Source organism: Triticum dicoccoides, chromosome 4A, assembly GCF_002162155.2.
Source record: "Triticum dicoccoides isolate Atlit2015 ecotype Zavitan chromosome 4A, WEW_v2.0, whole genome shotgun sequence".
NCBI classification, from domain to species: Eukaryota; Viridiplantae; Streptophyta; class Magnoliopsida; order Poales; family Poaceae; genus Triticum; species Triticum dicoccoides.
In genome coordinates, this window is record NC_041386.1 from 71,053,927 (window position 1) to 71,071,043 (window position 17,117).

Genomic DNA, 17,117 nt, shown 5'->3' on the forward strand with positions numbered 1-17,117 from the left:
AGTGCGCCCCCCTCGTGGTATACAGACTAATTCTCTATCTGGAAAATTCACTCCCTGCATGCATAGACTAATTCAGGAGCTAAGGAGTATCACCAACAATGAGCGTGTCAAAGAAAAGCACCGCCCAACCGCATCATCAACACACAAACGTACTCCCACACGCCTTCTGAGTATACGCTTTTTGGAATAAATAAATTATTATAGGGTTATTAGTTGAGTGTGGACCCAGTGCTAAACCGTATCAGCACATAGTTTATGGTTTTACGGACCCTTTCAACCACAGTGCCAAAACTACCAGATCAACCTCCGCGTTGCGTCCCAAGAGCGAGTCCACTCATATTCTAGGAAGCCTCGCGCTAGCTTTGCTATAAGTACCGCCGTATCGGCATTGCCCGCTCCAAGAATCACAAGCGCAAGCAGAGCAGATCAGCACACCAACAAGCTAGCTAGCGCGACCGAGCAAGCGAAAGAGAGATCGAGATCGAATTGATTGATCTTGTTGGTTCTACTTCTCGGTAGCAAATCAAGATGGCGCCTCCTTCTCCCTTGCCAGCGGCGCTGCTGGCCGTGTGCGCCCTGCTCGCCGCCATGGCGCTCCTCCAGGGCGCGCGGGCGCAGCAGCTGAGCCCGGCCTACTACGACGAGTCGTGCCCGCACGTCTACGACACGGTGCGCCGCGTCATCCAGGCGGCGCGCACCGCCGACCCGCGCATCCTCGCCAGCCTCGTCCGCCTCCAGTTCCACGACTGCTTCGTCAACGTAAGCACCGTCTACCTCCACCGTGCGTGCATGCGCCGCCGCTGCTAGTAGTATATGATTTGAGCTGAAGCTAACGTGCGTGTTCGCGTGCAGGGCTGCGACGGGTCGCTGCTGCTGGACGACGGCCCGGCGATAAACAGCGAGAAGAACGCCGCCCCGAACAACAACTCGGCGCGCGGGTTCCCGGTGGTGGACGACATCAAGGCCGCCCTGGAGAGCGCGTGCCCCGGCGTCGTCTCCTGCACCGACATCGTCGCACTCGCCGCCGAGGTCTCCGTCGAGCTGGCAGGAGGGCCCTACTGGAGGGTGCTGCTGGGCCGGAGGGACGGCACGACGGCCAACTTCGACGCCGCCGACAACCTCCCCGCCCCCACGGACACCCTCAACGTCCTTCGGCAGAAGTTCGCCGACGTCGGCCTCGACGACACCGATTTCGTCGCCCTCCAAGGTACCACGACGCACTCCATTGCTGATCCACCATCAGCTCCTCGGATCAAACCTCGGTCTCTATATGTTATGACACGACTGGAGCGGTTCAAATGACACGTACGTCTCGCTTCATCTTCCAGGAGCGCACACGATCGGCCGGGCGCAGTGCAGGTTCTTCCAGGACAGGCTCGACAACTTCGCCGGCACCGGGCAGCCGGACCCGACGCTGGACGGGGCGTACCTGTCCGCCCTGCGACAGAGCTGCCCGGCGGCCGGCGCCGCCGACGCGCGCCTCAACAACCTCGACCCGGCCACGCCGGACGCGTTCGACAACAGCTACTACCACAACCTGCTGCGCAACCGCGGCCTGCTCCGGTCCGACCAGGTGATGCTCTCCGCGCCGGACGGCGCCGCGGCCTCCACGGCGCCCATCGTCGAGCGGTTCGCCGCCAGCCAGGCCGACTTCTTCCGGAGCTTCGCCACGGCGATGATCAAGATGGGCAACATCGCCCCGCTGACCGGAAGCATGGGGGAGGTCAGGAGGAACTGCAGGGTGGTGAACAGAAGCTGATCGCGCCGGTGCTGTTTGTTGTTCAAAGGAGTCATTCATTTGATTTATTGATTTTCTTTTGAAGGAATTCATTTTTTCACGAATGGTCATTGAAGAGTTTATGTAAAAAAAAAATCGAAATGTTCTGAATAAATGTCCCAACTCTGGGAGAAATAACTTGCACAAAGACAATAACTGTCTCAAAATTTTCTTACGTGTAGTCAGTGAAACCCGCTCAAAGACAATAACTAGTCACCTAGGACGTGCATACGAACTACCTGCCAGCAATATGTTATTTATCCTAGCTAAGCAAGAGAAACTCAAGCATGCTTCGAGTCTAAATCTTCACGTTATTTACGTTGAGCCCATACCCTAGCTAGGCATGCTTCGAGTCTAAATCTTCATGTTTCTGATGGCTGATAACATCTCAATCGTCACATAAAAACAGGTTAATTAGCTGACAGATGACAACTGTAATAACTACTCCCTCCGTAAAGAAATATAAAGGCATTTAGTTTAGATCACTACGCTCTTATATTAGTTTACAGAGGGAGTACATAAAGAGCAGAAATTATACCATGCTAGAGAAATAGTTCAATTGTTGGTCTAGAAAGATTCTCGACACACATTTACATGGAGCAAATGTTCCAAAAAGAAAATGCTAAATTCTCCGGAAGAAAAACATTCCAAGCAAAGATGCAAAGTTTAATGTTGATTATTTGGCGGCTGGAATGAATTCTAAAACAGAGTAACAGTACAACATCTGGAATTGTCTCCGGTTCTACAGATTCTGTAACTTAACATGACAACACAAAGGCAACATGGAAGCCATGGCACTTCCAATCTCATCAGTTGGTTTGTATATAAGTCCATCATGGCTCGCTAGGTGGGGGTGGTGGTGGAGGTAAAAGAAGTGCAAGGCGCTGCTTGTATCTCTCAATCCGGACTTGCCGCTCCTTGCGCAATCTGCCAAACAAAATTACGTTAAAATGAAAGACTAACTCAAAATCCAGCCAAGATCATATTGGCATGCTCACATTTTTGCATGCTTGAGAGCTTGCCAATACAACAAGCTGACAGATCTGAACATGGAAAAAGGCACACCTAATTATCAAACTTAATGACAACTCACCAAAGACAAAAATGATTACATTGGTCACATTTTGAAAAACATTACTGTCTGCACATTATTATTGGCCTAATCTTCTACTGGTGATTGATTCAACCTCTAGTAAAAAGACAGAAGAGGTCTGGGAGAAGTACATACTTGGCACGTATATTTTTTGCACGAGTTACATGCTCCCTCAACAAGTCAGCCACAGTATATTCAGCAGCAGTATCATTCTGCGCAATAAAACATCAAATATAATGGTATCAGTCTAAACACCCCAACTAGTGTTTTTGGTGATAGAAAAATAAGATAAGAGGTAAAATTAACCAAAGCAGGGTAAACATACTGGGTAATAAAAGGTCATAAAACAAGTAAATTCCACCCTAAAGTCGCATTTTAAAATTGATCCTTTATCCATTTGGTCTCAACAAATGAGAAATAATCTACGGAATTTAACATATTTTGGTAAGGTACAACAGATGTGCCCAATCTTGCCAACAGGTAAGGTGTGGAATGTTTAGCTAGATGCTATTTAATGCAATGCTCACCAACCCAATTTAAACCTTCAACATGAGCAAATGAGACACAAGTTTCACTTTCCAGAACAGACAAATAATGGACCCATAATAAGGATTAAAAGCAATCACAAGCAACAGTTAGCATATGCAGGATATAAGGCTTCAAACACTTATATAAACGGAAAAAAAGGTAAAGGGTACGGAATGAATGAAACACTGCTCATCCACATTACATTGGTCAATACTCTGTCCATCGCGTCTCTGGTGCTCAGGGCGTTCCTTTCTTGGGCATATCTCTGCAAATTGTGAGGGGATTAATACTGCCAAATATTTCTAGAAGCCTAAGATACAGATTTCTAAAGTGAATGCCAATCAGTCCATGAAAGGAAGGATATATGAGCACAGCAAGCAAGGAAATGTTCAAGGATCTTTGATATGGAGGAAAAAACAGATTTATACATCTCAATGTAATTTCAGGGCGGATCGTCAGCATTTGATTTGGCAACCCAAAATGAATAGGCAACAGGCTCCTAGAGAGAACCAAATCGTGGGGTTCCGGAAAGAAATGAGCTCCTCCAGCACACCACCACCACCACAAAGCTTGGAAGCCATAGCCATCTTTCCTGTGACACCCTACCAATTCATCCCTAGGCCTTTCAACCAGCTTCACAGGAACTTCAGGGTACTGCCCTTCAACCAGCTCATTGATTTCTTCAGGTCTTACATCTATAAAGCTATGCCTTTGATGATAACTTATGAACCAGGTATGGATCAGAATGCTACTCTTTTCTGCAAGAAACTGCAGTTCTTGTTTGTTGCTCATGCTCTGAAAACTACCTGGCCGACACTGGTCCCTCTGAACATAATGGAAGTGGTTAGAGTTGACCAAATGAATTGGAACACTGCCTTTGCTACTCTATCATACTCTGATGAAGCTTGTCATGAATTAGATACCAAACCTGTTGCTACAGATATAGTCTGATAGCCTGGGGAATGATATTGTAATGAGTGACACCACTGCAATGATCTCTGACAGACCCACCGCAAACAAGGGACGCAAGAGTAAGATAGTTGCTGAAATTATCACTACCCAGCTTCGTCGTAGTGACCAGGGGAACAAGTACGACGGATTCAAGGCCCCTCCCTGGCAGAGACTCGCACCACCAAAAGCAAAGTCAATCCTAGGATGATCCCAGCTGCTCCAAACCAGGCCAACACCACCTCTGCTGCTGCTCCCATCGCCAAGACGGCGGCGATCCTACCCCGCTTCCAGTACTCCAACACATTGGGACTGTCAGATGTGGGATTCCAGACGAAGAGCTCTCCACTTCCAAGTTGACTGCTGAGCCGCCGGAAGAGACTTCTTCCTCCTCCACTACATAATCATCCATGTCTGGTAAGAAACAATGGAAGGTGCTTGTTTGGAATGTGCGCGGAATAAATTCAGATGATAAGCTACTAGCTATAAGAAACGCCATTTCTATCAGTGGTTGTGATGTAATATGTTTGCAAGAGACCAAGCATATGCACTTTGATTTGAACTTCATCAAGACCTTTGTCCCCGAAAATTCGATAAATTTGCTTCCGTGTGGAATAGTTCAGTCTGTGATGGAGTAACTACTTTCTCTGATATTTTTGCACTGGGTATTGAATTTACTTCTAAGTTATCTGGAAATGTTTGGAAGCTTTTCAATATATATGGCCCATGTCGTGGCGAAGACAGGAATTCTTTCGCTTCTTGGCTTTATGACCTAAACATCCAGAACTCCTCTTGGGCGATTTTAATTTCATAAGATCCGTAAGTAACAGGAATAAACCTGGAGGAGACCTAAATGATATCATGTTATCCAATGACGTAATCCGCAGTCAGGCACTAGTTGAAATTCCCCTAAAAGGGCACTCATTCACCTGGAGCAATATGCAAGAGGATCCCTTGCTGGAACAACTTGATTGGGTTTTCTCTTCGAGTAATTGGACTCTCTCGTATCCAAACACTACGGCGATGGCTCTAGGAAAACCTGTCTCCGATGGGCTCGAAGACCTACGGACACTATCTACCCCAGAGAAGAACATCAGAAGGATTGTCAAAGCCCATCTCCTCACCCTCCTGCAGCACCAAAACGCCTACTGGAAGAAGCGTTGCACTATTCGACGGATTAAATACGGAGAAGAGAACACCAAGCTTTTTCAAGCCTTGGCAACTGAACGGTGCAGAAAAAACACAATTGCATCTCTCAAGCTCCCTGATGGCACTGAAGTGCATGATCATGCTGCCAAAGAGGCTGTCCTTTTCCAAGCCTTTAAACAGCGACTAGGTGAATCATCCCCTCCGGCTATGAAATTTGATTTACCATCCATAATCCAAAAGGTACATGGTTCGGAAACATTGTCTTTTCACACATGAGGAAATTGACGAGGTTGTCAAAAAAATGCCTGCTGATCGCGCTCCTGGACCGGACGGGTTCATTGGCATGTTTCTGAAAACCTGCTGGCACATCATCAGAAACGATTTCTATCAGATGTGTGGTGATTTTTACCATGGAGCCTTCGATCTGAAAAGCATCAATTCGGGATTCATTACTCTTATCCCGAAAACTGGATCGCCTCAAACAACAAATGACTACAGGCCAATTACACTATTGAACTGCTGTTTGAAGATCATTACAAAACTCCTTGCAAATCGACTCCAAAAATTGATACTGAAAATTGTTCATAGGAACCAGTACGGCTTCCTACGCGACCGCAAAATCCAGGAGTACATCTTTCAATGTCAAAACTCTGGAAAAGAAATAGTTCTGTTAAAGCTGGATTTTGCCAAAGCCTTCGATACAATTGAACACTCTGCTATGCTGGAAATTATGAAGAACATGGGCTTCGACGCTCGCTGGCTTGGGTGGATTGAGTGTATCTTCAACTCTGGGACGTCGTCGGTGCTGTTGAATGGCGTGCCCGGCAGACAATTCATCTGTCAACGCAGTGTCCGTCAGGAGGATCCTCTTTCCCCCCTCATTTTCATTCTTGCGGCAGATCTTCTCCAGTCGGCTATCAACGAAGCACATCGGCCCAACATAATTGAACTCCCCATCCCTGCACGAGGATCACCAGATTACCCAGTGATACAGTACGGCGATGACATGATACTTGTCATGCCAGCGTGCCCTACAAAAGCTAGCAAAATGGATTATGCTGATTCCATTGGTCTGAAATTAATTTTCAGAAATCTGTCCTAGTAGCCATCAATACTACTGGAGCTCTGGCTGCTGAATTAGCTCAAATCTTTCGGTGCTCGATCGTTCAATGCCATTCACCTATCTGGGATTGCCAATGGGAACTACAAGACCAACGATGACAGATCTTATGCCAGTGGTGAACAGTGTTGAGAGGCGATTGTCTTCATCGCACCAGCATGCTCTCCGATGGCAGGAAACTTCAGCTCCTGAATTCAGTCCTGACCTCTATGATAATCTACCCAATGTGCACCATTAAATTCCCTCCAAAGCTGATTGAGCACCTCGACAAGATCCGAAGAAGATGTCTTTGGCGTAAGAAAATGGAAAATGGAGAATCATGCAACTTTCTTGCTGCGTGGGGAAATGGAGAATCATGCAACTCTCTTGCTGCGTGGGGCATTGTTTGTCGCCCGAAGAAGAAAGGGGCCTTGCCATAATAAATCTTCAGGTGGAAAACACGGGTCTGCTTCTCAAACACCTACACAACTTCTACAACAAAAAGGACGTGCCTTGGGTCGACCTAGTGTGGGCTACGTACTATGCTGACAAGGTCCCTCACGCTTCGGAAATTTACGGCTCGTTCTGGTGGGAAGACATAATGCAGCTGAATGATATTTACAGAGGATCACGAGAGTTCAGATCGGGGATGGATCCACTTCTCTGTTTTGGAACGATTTATGGCCAGACGAGATCATTGGTGATACACACCCCCGAGCATTCTCTAAATAAAATCGAGGACGCCTCTGTGGCAGAATTACTTGGTATTGAGGACATCAGTCAAGGATTCCACCCGCCCCTCTCCGTGGAAGTGTATGAGGAGGTCCAAGACATGCAACTGTTGACTGCCTCGACGTCACCCGATAACGCAACGAGAGACAAATGGGTCTGTACCTGGGGGGAGAGCTTTTCGTCTGCCAAATACTACAAATTCTATTTCAAGGTCATCACAGCCGACAAGGCGTTTGTGTGGATCTGAAAGTTGGCCTGTATAATGAAGCTCAATGTTTTTTGAGTGGCTGATCCTAGCTGACAGAATCAATATGAAAACTTCAATGTGGACGAGAACGTGGACTGTGTCCTATGTGACTCGGGGTCTGAAGAAATGGTGGAGCACTTGTTTTTCACGTGCCCATTCAGCAAGAAGTGTTGGGAAGACCTGCAAATGACCTGGCTCTCAGATGGCAACAGACTAAATTTGATTCATTCCACTAGGGATGGATGGTAAAGCTGCTGCCTTGTGACCATGAGGTCACGGGTTCAAGTCCTGGAAACAGCCTCTTACAGAAATGTAGGGAAAGGCTGCGTACAATAGACCCAAAGTGGTCGGACCCTTCCCCAGACCCTGCGCAAGCGGGAGCTACATGCACTGGGGCTGCCCTTTTTTTTGCCACTAGGGATGGATGGTCGAGACCAATGTTCATGGAGGTTTTCACGACAGCGTGGGGTATATGGAAAGAGAGGAACGGCAAAATTTCCCAACGAATCCCTCCAACTCATAGATCCTGGACCAACAGATTCAAGTTAGACTTTGCCCTCTTAGCCCATAGAGCTAAGCCTAGACTTGGGCCTTTTATTGATTCTTTGATTAGCACCCTTGTGTAGGCGGCATCTTCCCCTTCACTGTTTTCCCTCTTTTAGCCCCCCTTCCCCTATCATCCAACCCATGTCTCCCTCACTCCCTTCTCTGGGATGGGAGATGTAGGTGGATGATGGTAGTGGCTTGTTGTACATGTAATACAGAAATTTAAATACAAGACAGTAGGAGCCTCTCCTACTGTCCTTTACCGCTCAAAAAAAAAAGAATGAATGAAACAAGCCAGAACTGAAACTCCCGCTCTAATCAATTCGAATCCCAAACAAGAAAGTGGAAGGGAACTCTGTACTTGGGTAGAGGAAAATGGATCAAAACATGAATAAATGAAACTATAGCTCCATCAATCCTCTTTTTGACAGAACACAAGACTTGTATCAGAGTATGAAACAAACTGCGCCAATTGACCTACTATTCAGTGGTATTGATAACGAATTAGCAAATACCCTCCCGTCTCTATAAAGGAATGTTTCAGAAAACAGATATTGCTACTGATGGAAGCAAGTTTAACTGTTCAAAAACCTAAAACTGGCTATAGGATTGGGAAAATATAGATGTCATTTACAATCCAGAATTGCCAGGAAAATATTATAACTAAGAGGTATGTCGAATCAACGTAGCAATGTTGTAAAGATGATTTTTACAAGATACCTGCTCTTCTTCTGAAACTTGATTCTCAACATCATTGTCCTTTTCTGACATCCTAGAATCTACAACTGAAGCAGGCAAAGGTCTTGGAAGAAGTGGTGCAACGTTTCCAACAAAGCTTGGCTGAAAACAAAAATGACACAAGTGATAAGAAATTTGAATAAGAAAATACAAATATATAACCTCTGAAAGTAATATGAGGGGAGCCCCAAAACACACAACAATAAATCCAGTCCTACAGTAGGACACAGATATCTATGGATGATCTTTGTGGACAGAAAGTGAAGGTCCTGTTTAACTCAAATCATGTTTTGGTGTACAGAATACATAGATGCAATTAAAGCAAATAAGAGTGAGCATTACCAGGATTAATGAATAATAATTTCAAGAAAATATATGGGTCCTAGAATAAAAATTCCTAGATTTACTTTGACCAATACCCATAGACCAAATTTCCTAACATAAAATTACCTAACTAATAACATGTTTTCTTTCTCAGCGAGCATATAGAATATTTATCTAAGGAAAAAAAAAAGGCAACCTGGTGCATGTAGCTCCCGCTTGCGCAGGGTCCAGGGAAGGGTCCGACCACTTTGGGTCTATAGTACGCAGCCTTTCCCTACATTTCTGTAAGAGGCTGTTTCCAGGACTTGAACCCATGACCTCATGGTCACAAGGCAGCAGCTTTACCACTGCGCCAAGGCTCCCCTTCAATATTTATCTAAGGAAAATCCATAGATTTAATCAAGGAGTCAAAGACAGCATTTTGAAGTGCAAAAACCACCAGAGAGACATCTGAAGCGCGTTCAAACATAAAAGAAGCTGATGCAGAGAATGCCAGAGTAAAGAAAATGTTCAACAAGCAGGAAAGGTGAAAGAATGGAAGTATGCCAACCTGAATTTCATGTGGAACACCATTGCGTAGCCAAGATCGACAAAGAGCATACAAGGATCCTGACTCACTGTCTAACACATTAACCTTTGGAACAATAAAAAAGATCAGAAGAAATGTCAGTTCTAGTACGATATCGAACTCGCCTATCTAGATGACAAACAAGGAATTGAGAAATTTGATCGACATATACTTGTCCTTCCTGAGCCGAAGGTCTACTTTGTTACGACTCAGGTACTAAGCTTATCTGATTAGTACCTAAACATATAATCTCAGCATCATGACCCCTCATAAAATGAATTAGGAGCTTGCTTAAAATGGAATATTTTTAGATCATTTTTCATCTCGATGGTAAAAAAGACTACACCCCATAAGGTCATATTACCATAGGAACTAAAATAGCATTTCAATAATCAGTACAAAGTGTAAACTCATGTCATGCACACATCTGATGAGAGTCAGAAATTTAAAGGCAACTAAAGATCCATTTGCATTTGCAGTAGTAACTGGACATGTTAAAACTAGTCAAATAGTATAACCATTCTCCTCTTACTAGACCATTAACATAGCACAAATGAGCACAAATATTGCATATGTCAACTCTAATCAGTACAATTACAAATTCCACCCAGGCACCCACCATACATCTTCCGTGCATCACAAATATACAGGTAACTGGAGATCCATTTGCATAATTGCATTTGCAACAGTAACTGGACATGTAAACTAGTCAAAAAGTAGAATCGTTCCCCTTTTACTAGAGTGTTAACCATAGTACAAGATATGACATCTCTCAACTCTATGTGTAAAGAGGAAGTTTTAATAAAGATGGACTTACTTTGCGGTCATTGATCACCACAGTTGAAGCGTTTTCTTTGGTACTTTCTCTGCAATAAATCCAAGTTACAAATTTTCACTTAAAACTTTCAGTCCGAGAGACAAACTATAAGCTTGCAGTTTCGTTATTTACCTTTCCTTTGTGGTGACATGCTCCTGAGGAAATGGAGTAAAAGCTGGAGATGGGGTAACAGCTGGAGATGGAGTAACAACTAGAGATGGAGTAACAGCTGGAGATGGAGTAGCAGCCAGAGATGGAGTAACAGCTGGAACAGCATTAACCTACATTACCCAAAAAACAAATGTTACAAGAGAACCTCACAAATCCTGACAGCATAATTTACAGGTAAGGAATATCCTAATCAACACAATGCCTGAAAGGCCATAAATCAGAACATGAAACAGCACTGTGTAAAATCAAATAACATGTGCTCAGACAACAAGATACTATGATTTCCTTTCTCTGATGATTTCACAGTCTATAAATCACCAGCGCCTGACCATTCACAAGGCGGCCCTATCTCAACAACAATACTTCATCAGATTGCCAAAATGAGTGCAGTAAACCTCAATCTGCGTATGAAACCCTAGCCGCATTACCGACTAGGCATTCAGTCGGCGAGATCCAAAAGCCTCAGGGTGAGAATTAAGGGAAGGGTCGAGGTTTAGTATAATTCCCTTCCAGTCGAAGCCCAGAAACTAAAAAATAGCCATTCACCTTGAGCTGAGGATGCGGGGCTATTGGAACCCCTCGGGGAGGGTGTTCTGGGCGCGGGGTCACGCCCGCCACCACCGCCCAAGGCACCGCTGCGTAGGACCGCTGCTGCGCTGGCGCCTGGGGCTGCTGAGACGTTGCTGTGACGGGGACAGCGACGGCGTGGGCGTGGGCGCGCGGGTACGCAACGCCGACGTGGGGGGCGCGGCGATGGTTCGCCGCGGCGGCGGCGGCGGCGGGGATGGTGGACGATGTGCCGACGGGGTAGAGGATGCCGTGCGCGGGGGAGGGGTGGCTAGGGTTAGGGTTCAATGGGCGGCCGGTGAAGAGCGGCGACGGGGTCGGGGTCGAGTTGGCGGCACGCTGCGGCGCGGCGGAGGTGGCGAGGAAGGCGCGCGGCAGGGGCTGCGGGGCGGTGGCCGGAGGAGGAGGGGGCGTGGCGGTAGGCGGGGGCGCAGTGGTGGTGGGTGGTGGCCGCTGTGGTGGTGGGGACGACATGGCGCTGACTCGCGAGGATCGAGAGACAGGGGTTTGGTGGGGTCTCCGCTTTGAAAAATGGCTTTGAAAACTGACACGCGCCTCTCGGCTGGGGATTTTATTTCGAAATTTTTGGGCTGGGCGGGGGCGGGCCGCTTTGCGGCGCTGGGCGGCGCGGCCGAATGTTCTGTAGCTATTTCTTCTCAAGAAAAAAAAAAGACAGAAGCTTCTCTTCGGTAAAATAAAAAGGAATTGGTTGGTCCATTTGTGAAGCCCGCACGTTCTAACAGCGTCAAAGAAACAGTACAAGCTGACTGCTGACGTGTTACCGAGAGCGTAAAATAAAAAGGAACTGGTTGGTCAATTTGTGAAGCCTTCGATGCTTCATTTTAAGTCAATAAATCCCACCCTTTGTCAAAAATTTCATTAAAAGAAGCGTCTGGAAGTTAACATATTCTAAATCTTCATCAGAGTCCATCCTTCAAGTCCTTGTTGTTTCCCTTCGGGTCCATGTTCAGCAGCCATGAGCCGCGGGAAGTAAAGTTGCAATCTCCGGCGAGGAAGAGTGAAACATTGGACACGGACAGGCCCACATGGGACACGAGGCAGCATCGTCTCCCATGCCCTATCCTTCCTCATCAGAGTTTGCGCCTGGCCATCGTCGTTGGAGGTGAGGTCAACAATGGACGTGAACGGGTCGGCCTCGTGGTAGTAGCGGTGCCAATGGCACACAACTGTTTGGCGTTCCCGTTGCATACCACTTGCGCTTTTGATGCCACCGCGCGCCCGCTGCATGTGGCCTCGTCGAGTGTCCGCTGCTCCTCGACGAAGTTCGGGTTCACCGCGGCCACGGCTGCCACGGCCTCCTCGCTCGTGAACTCACCGTAGATTTGGCACTCCACCAGCCGGTGATACGCGAGGAGTAGAGGTTGTAGTGTTGCTCCTCATGTGCTAGTTGGAACGCCGACACACGGTGTTGGTTGCTCCTCCGCCATGACGGCGGCGAAGTGTGCCTACTGCTCCTTCATGGTGAGGCTGACATGGATCGGCGCATGCAGGGGTGCCGGCTCATCGTCGAGTCGTCGTCGCTCACCTCCGGCGAGGTCGCTGGCATGCTTACTTGTATTCACCGAGCATGACGGCCCTGCCAGCCAGCCACAAGGCTGGCCACCTCGTTCTTCTCCTCGTCGCTCTAGAGAGCTCGCGATCATGGCGGAGGTGGTGCACGGAGGAGGATTGGAAGCAGACCTAGTGTGGCGCGAATGGTATCGGGCGAGGCCATGTTCAAATAGCGGGTACCGGCAAGGCCAAGCGGTGGATTGTGTCAATGCGGGCGTTGGAGTGGGTTTCTGGGCTGTCATGCCTATTTAATGTTGGCTGGCTGGCGCGGACGGGCAATCGGTTTGAATGTGGTACATAGTCGTCCCGTCCAGTAACGTCGCTGCGGTATTGAACAGGCGCGGAGACTGGGACGCGGTGCAGGTGGCGCTCTCTGACGGTGTTCCACTTCAATGTCGGCTCTAGTGAGAGGTCGTGTCCGCTCTGAGCCATCATGGCGACGCTCACCAGCATGAATGTGTGACAACCGCTTCATGCGAGAGAGGGCGTGGGAGAGGATTTGAGTGGGTCCGGGGTGGCGAACGTGTAGGTGGCAGTGGTCTGGACACATGCAAAGCCACCTGGTTTGTGTCTGATTTGTGGGATTTCGGACAGGTCCATACACCAATGGGATACCATGTTGGATGGTAAACTATGCCCTGGCAGCTACGTACAAACGAATGTGGGCATTTTTAGGGTTCGCGTTGAAGATGCCCTTACGGTGTACGTAAGACTCTTTTGGAATAATTACACAATGGCATGACAGGCATTGCAAACTCATGTAACACACGCACCTTACACGGTGACAAATATATAGGTAACTAAAGATCTAATTGCATTTGAGCAGTAACTAGACAAGTAAAACTAGTCAAAAGTGTAATTATTTTCTTCTTACTAGAAAAATAGCCATAAGATACTGCACTTTCTCAACTCTATGTCTAAAGAGGGGTTTTAGTGCACTTACATTGAGGTCATTGATCACCACAGTTGTAGCATCTTCTTTATTACTTTCTCTACAATGAGTTCAAGGTTATAAATTTTTGCTTGCAAATTTTCATCACGAGAGACAGATTATACACTTATAGTTATGTTCTTTACCTTTCCTTTGTGTTGGCATGCTCTCGAGGAGATGGAGTAATAGTTGGAATCGGAGTAACCTAAATTACCCGCACACAAAAACCTTATAAGAGAACCTCACACTCATATACAACAAAACTTATGGCTAAGGAATACCCTAATCAACACAATGTTGAAAATAGTATATATCAGAATGTAGATCAAGCGAGTTCACAACTCCCAAGAAACACTCGCACGGTCATCATCGCCTTGTCATGCCAAAGAGAAAAATGATCGTCACTGAGAAAGAGGCCAAGTCTACTACGAGAGAGGTGCAAAACAGTACCCCCCCACCCCGATTGGCGAGGAAGTATACTCTCTGCTAGAAGCTCGTTATTTGCAACGCTAGACACGTCACCGACCAATATCTCTGGGAGCACTTTCATGCATACCCGATGTGAGGCAAATCGGGTGTATGCCAACAATAATTGGACATGGGTTTGAAATACATGGTAACTCAAGATTTTGTCGCATTTGAAATAGTAATTGGACATGTAAACTAGTGAAAAAGTAGCATTCCTTTAGTCTTACTGGACCATTAACCATAGTACGAGATGTTGAACCTCTCAACTATATGCTTGCAGAAAGGTTTTAATGCACTTACATTGTGATCATTGGTCACCATAGTTGTACCATGTACTTTGATACTTTTTCTGCAATGAATTTAGGATTACAAATTTTTAGTTATAATTTGTCATTAGGGAAGACAAATTATACACTTTTAGTTTTGTTCTTTACCTTTCCTTTGTGATAGCATGTTGTTGAGGAGATGGAGTAACAGCTACATATGGAGTAACACTTGGAACTAGAGTAACCTAAATTACCAAAAAAAAATGTTACAGAGAACCTCACAAGTCTTATATGGCAAAATGTATGGCTAAGGAATATCCTAATTGACACAATGCGTAAAGTGGTATAAGACATAATAAAAAGCAAGTGAGTTTGACTACTCCCAACAAACACTTGCCCAACTAGTCGTGCCTTGTCGTGCCAAAAAGAAAATGATCGCCATTGAGAAAAGGACCAGGTCCACTACGAGAGAGGGGCAAACCAGGATGCCCCCCTTGATGAGGAAGTCGACTATCTGCCTGCAGGTCGTGATTTTGAACGCTAGCTACATACGTTACCAACCAATATCTTCAAGATCACTTTCATCCATATGACGCAAGTCGGATCGAATGTATGCCAATAATTGACTAGTATATTTTTCCTATGATCTTACGATGTACCTAAGACTCTTTTGGAATGATTTCAAAATGGCGTGTCAAGTGTTGCAAGCTCATGTCACCCACACTTCCAATGTATGTGATAAATATACATTTATCTGAAGATCCAGTTGCATTTGAAACAACGATTAACATGTAAAGTAGTCAAACAGTATAACTATTCTCTATTACTAGACCATTAATCATAGTACAAGATACTGTAACTCTCAACTTTATGTCTAAAGAGGAGGTGTTAATAAATGTGCACTTACTTTGTGATCATTGATCACCATAGTTGTACAATCTTCTTTAGTGCCTTCTCTGCAATGAATTCAAGATTACAAATTTTTACTTCCAAATTTTTGTCATGGAAGATAGATAATACACCTGTAGTTTTGTTCCTTACCTTTCCTTTGTGTTTACATGCTCTTGAGGAGCTGAAGCAACAACTGCAGGTGGAGTAACAAGTGGAATTGGAGTAACCTAAATTAACCCAAGAAACAAACACTATAAGAGAACCTCAAAGTCCTGACAGAGGAATATCCTAATCAGCGCAATGCCTAAAATTGTATAATAGATCACAAATCATCACTATGTAAAATCGGATAACATGTGCTTAGACAACAAGATACTATGATTTTCTTAGTGATTTCATAATCTATAAATCACAAACGCATGACCATGCACATAGGCATCTAAATAGTGAGATCCAAAAACCTTAGGGCGAGAAACCTAGCTATTCACCTTGAGCTAGGCTACAGAGCTATGGGAACCCCTCGGGGAGGTTGCTCGGGACATGACATCACGCCTGCCACCACTACTCGTGGCACGACACCGGGGATGGAGGGTGATGTGGCCTTATCATGCAAAAAAATGGCTGCCATTGAGAAAGAGACGCTTCCAATTGGTGAGGAAAGCCACTGCCCCGATAAAAGCCCATTATTTGCAACACCACACACATCATTGACCAATATTGTTGGGACCACTTTCATCCATACGACGCAACGCAAATCGGGTGTAAGCCAACAGTTGACAGTACACTTACCTAAGATCTGATGATGTACCTAAGACTGTTTTGAAATGATTCCTTAATGGCATACCAGGCATTGCACCCTTTAAGCAAAAAAATGTCTTCATATACACCAAAGAAATCTAGATCTATATCCATACCCCATGTTCAAAGGAGATATGTCAAGGGTAAGAAGGAACATTAATTGGCGCACTCATCGACGCAAATGTTCGATGTTATTCATATGATTTAAAAGTAACACGAGATTTGAAAAGGTATGAGATAAAGAAGATAGACCAACTAAAGCTCACACGAGGAGCAAAATCCCCTAGCACTTTTGGTCTCATGTCTGCATTAGAGGCGATGAAAAGGGGTGGGGAGGGGTTGAAGGATTCAAGCAGACCAACCTCTATAGGTGTTGCCTTCTTTGCTCGCCCTTTCTGTTGCCGTGGTCGTTGACTTCTTGGTACCCACTCATCACCGCTACTATTGGAGTTATAGTCGCGACCAAATCTGCTCGACGACATTAGAGACAAGTTTCTTACCGTGTTGAGATTCGTCGATGCTCGTTTTTTCAACGCTTACTGGTTGCTAGATCTTCGTTGCCTGACCCGGTGGTCGCAACTTGATCCCAACCCCGTCAAGTGGAGCTATTCCTTAGTCGCCCTTTTCTACCATGATTCTCCCATGTCTTGCCTACCGCCGCCACTTGGTAGAGGGGGAAAGGGGATGGGATCTAGGTTGGTCCAAATCAGGGCCAGGTGGTTTATATATAGTAGGGTACGGGACACATCAGAGGGTGTGGGGGATGAACATATACACTAAGATGGACCCACCTGACAGCAGAGACATCAAAAAATTGAATGGCCCCTTCCAATATCAAACAAATCAAATAGAGAAAAGTAAATGAAATATTTTCCAAAAGGCAGTAC

The 17,117-nt window shown here is 45.9% G+C and overlaps 3 protein-coding genes across 5 annotated transcripts; 1 reads left to right on the plus strand and 2 right to left on the minus strand.

Annotated features, from left to right (window-relative positions):
• Positions 1 to 417: 417 nt before the first annotated feature.
• On the plus strand, positions 418 to 1,887 carry LOC119288690 (peroxidase A2-like). The gene is made up of 3 exons (XM_037568259.1): positions 418 to 759; positions 853 to 1,207; positions 1,329 to 1,887. The coding sequence occupies exons 1-3, from the start codon at positions 529 to 531 to the stop codon at positions 1,757 to 1,759; spliced, it is 1,017 nt and encodes a 338-aa protein (XP_037424156.1). The 5' UTR covers positions 418 to 528; the 3' UTR covers positions 1,760 to 1,887.
• Positions 1,888 to 2,309: 422 nt separating this feature from the next.
• On the minus strand, positions 2,310 to 11,815 carry LOC119285042 (proline-rich receptor-like protein kinase PERK2). 3 transcript variants are annotated; one of them, XM_037564238.1, is made up of 8 exons: positions 11,284 to 11,808; positions 10,699 to 10,847; positions 10,567 to 10,615; positions 9,732 to 9,815; positions 8,840 to 8,959; positions 3,601 to 3,663; positions 3,006 to 3,082; positions 2,310 to 2,704 (listed from the first exon to the last, which is right to left on the minus strand). In XM_037564238.1, the coding sequence occupies exons 1-8, from the start codon at positions 11,776 to 11,778 to the stop codon at positions 2,611 to 2,613; spliced, it is 1,131 nt and encodes a 376-aa protein (XP_037420135.1). In that variant the 5' UTR covers positions 11,779 to 11,808; the 3' UTR covers positions 2,310 to 2,610. The 3 variants fall into 3 exon arrangements, with proteins under 3 accessions (XP_037420135.1, XP_037420136.1, XP_037420137.1); XM_037564239.1 differs by lacking the exon at positions 3,601 to 3,663 and having other exon boundaries at positions 11,284 to 11,812; XM_037564240.1 differs by lacking the exons at positions 2,310 to 2,704; positions 3,006 to 3,082; positions 3,601 to 3,663 and adding an exon at positions 5,985 to 6,454 and having other exon boundaries at positions 11,284 to 11,815.
• A 1,226-nt stretch (positions 11,816 to 13,041) lies between these two features.
• LOC119283413 lies at positions 13,042 to 16,900 on the minus strand. Its single transcript, XM_037562972.1, has 8 exons — positions 16,593 to 16,900; positions 15,583 to 15,659; positions 15,449 to 15,497; positions 14,710 to 14,786; positions 14,576 to 14,624; positions 13,954 to 14,012; positions 13,820 to 13,868; positions 13,042 to 13,299 (listed from the first exon to the last, which is right to left on the minus strand). Exons 1-8 carry the CDS (start codon positions 16,710 to 16,712, stop codon positions 13,042 to 13,044), a joined length of 738 nt encoding a protein of 245 aa, XP_037418869.1. The 5' UTR covers positions 16,713 to 16,900.
• Positions 16,901 to 17,117: the final 217 nt, after the last annotated feature.

Excerpts from the sequence above, each read along its gene's own strand:
- LOC119283413 (XM_037562972.1), bottom strand. The coding sequence starts at position 16,712 with ATGTCGTCGAGCAGATTTGGTCGCGACTATAACTCCAATAGTAGCGGT. Across the intron at positions 15,498-15,582 it reads CATGTAAACACAAAGGAAAG|AGAAGGCACTAAAGAAGATT; the intron begins GTAAGGAACAAA and ends AATTCATTGCAG. Across the intron at positions 13,300-13,819 it reads TGGTGATCAATGACCTCAAT|AGCGGACACGACCTCTCACT; the intron begins GTAAGTGCACTA and ends ATGATGGCTCAG.
- LOC119285042 (XM_037564238.1), bottom strand. The coding sequence starts at position 11,778 with ATGTCGTCCCCACCACCACAGCGGCCACCACCCACCACCACTGCGCCC. Across the intron at positions 3,083-3,600 it reads TGGACAGAGTATTGACCAAT|AATGATACTGCTGCTGAATA; the intron begins GTAATGTGGATG and ends TTTATTGCGCAG. Across the intron at positions 2,705-3,005 it reads GCAAAAAATATACGTGCCAA|ATTGCGCAAGGAGCGGCAAG; the intron begins GTATGTACTTCT and ends TTTGTTTGGCAG.
- LOC119288690 (XM_037568259.1), top strand. The coding sequence starts at position 529 with ATGGCGCCTCCTTCTCCCTTGCCAGCGGCGCTGCTGGCCGTGTGCGCC. Across the intron at positions 760-852 it reads TCCACGACTGCTTCGTCAAC|GGCTGCGACGGGTCGCTGCT; the intron begins GTAAGCACCGTC and ends GTTCGCGTGCAG. Across the intron at positions 1,208-1,328 it reads CGATTTCGTCGCCCTCCAAG|GAGCGCACACGATCGGCCGG; the intron begins GTACCACGACGC and ends TTCATCTTCCAG.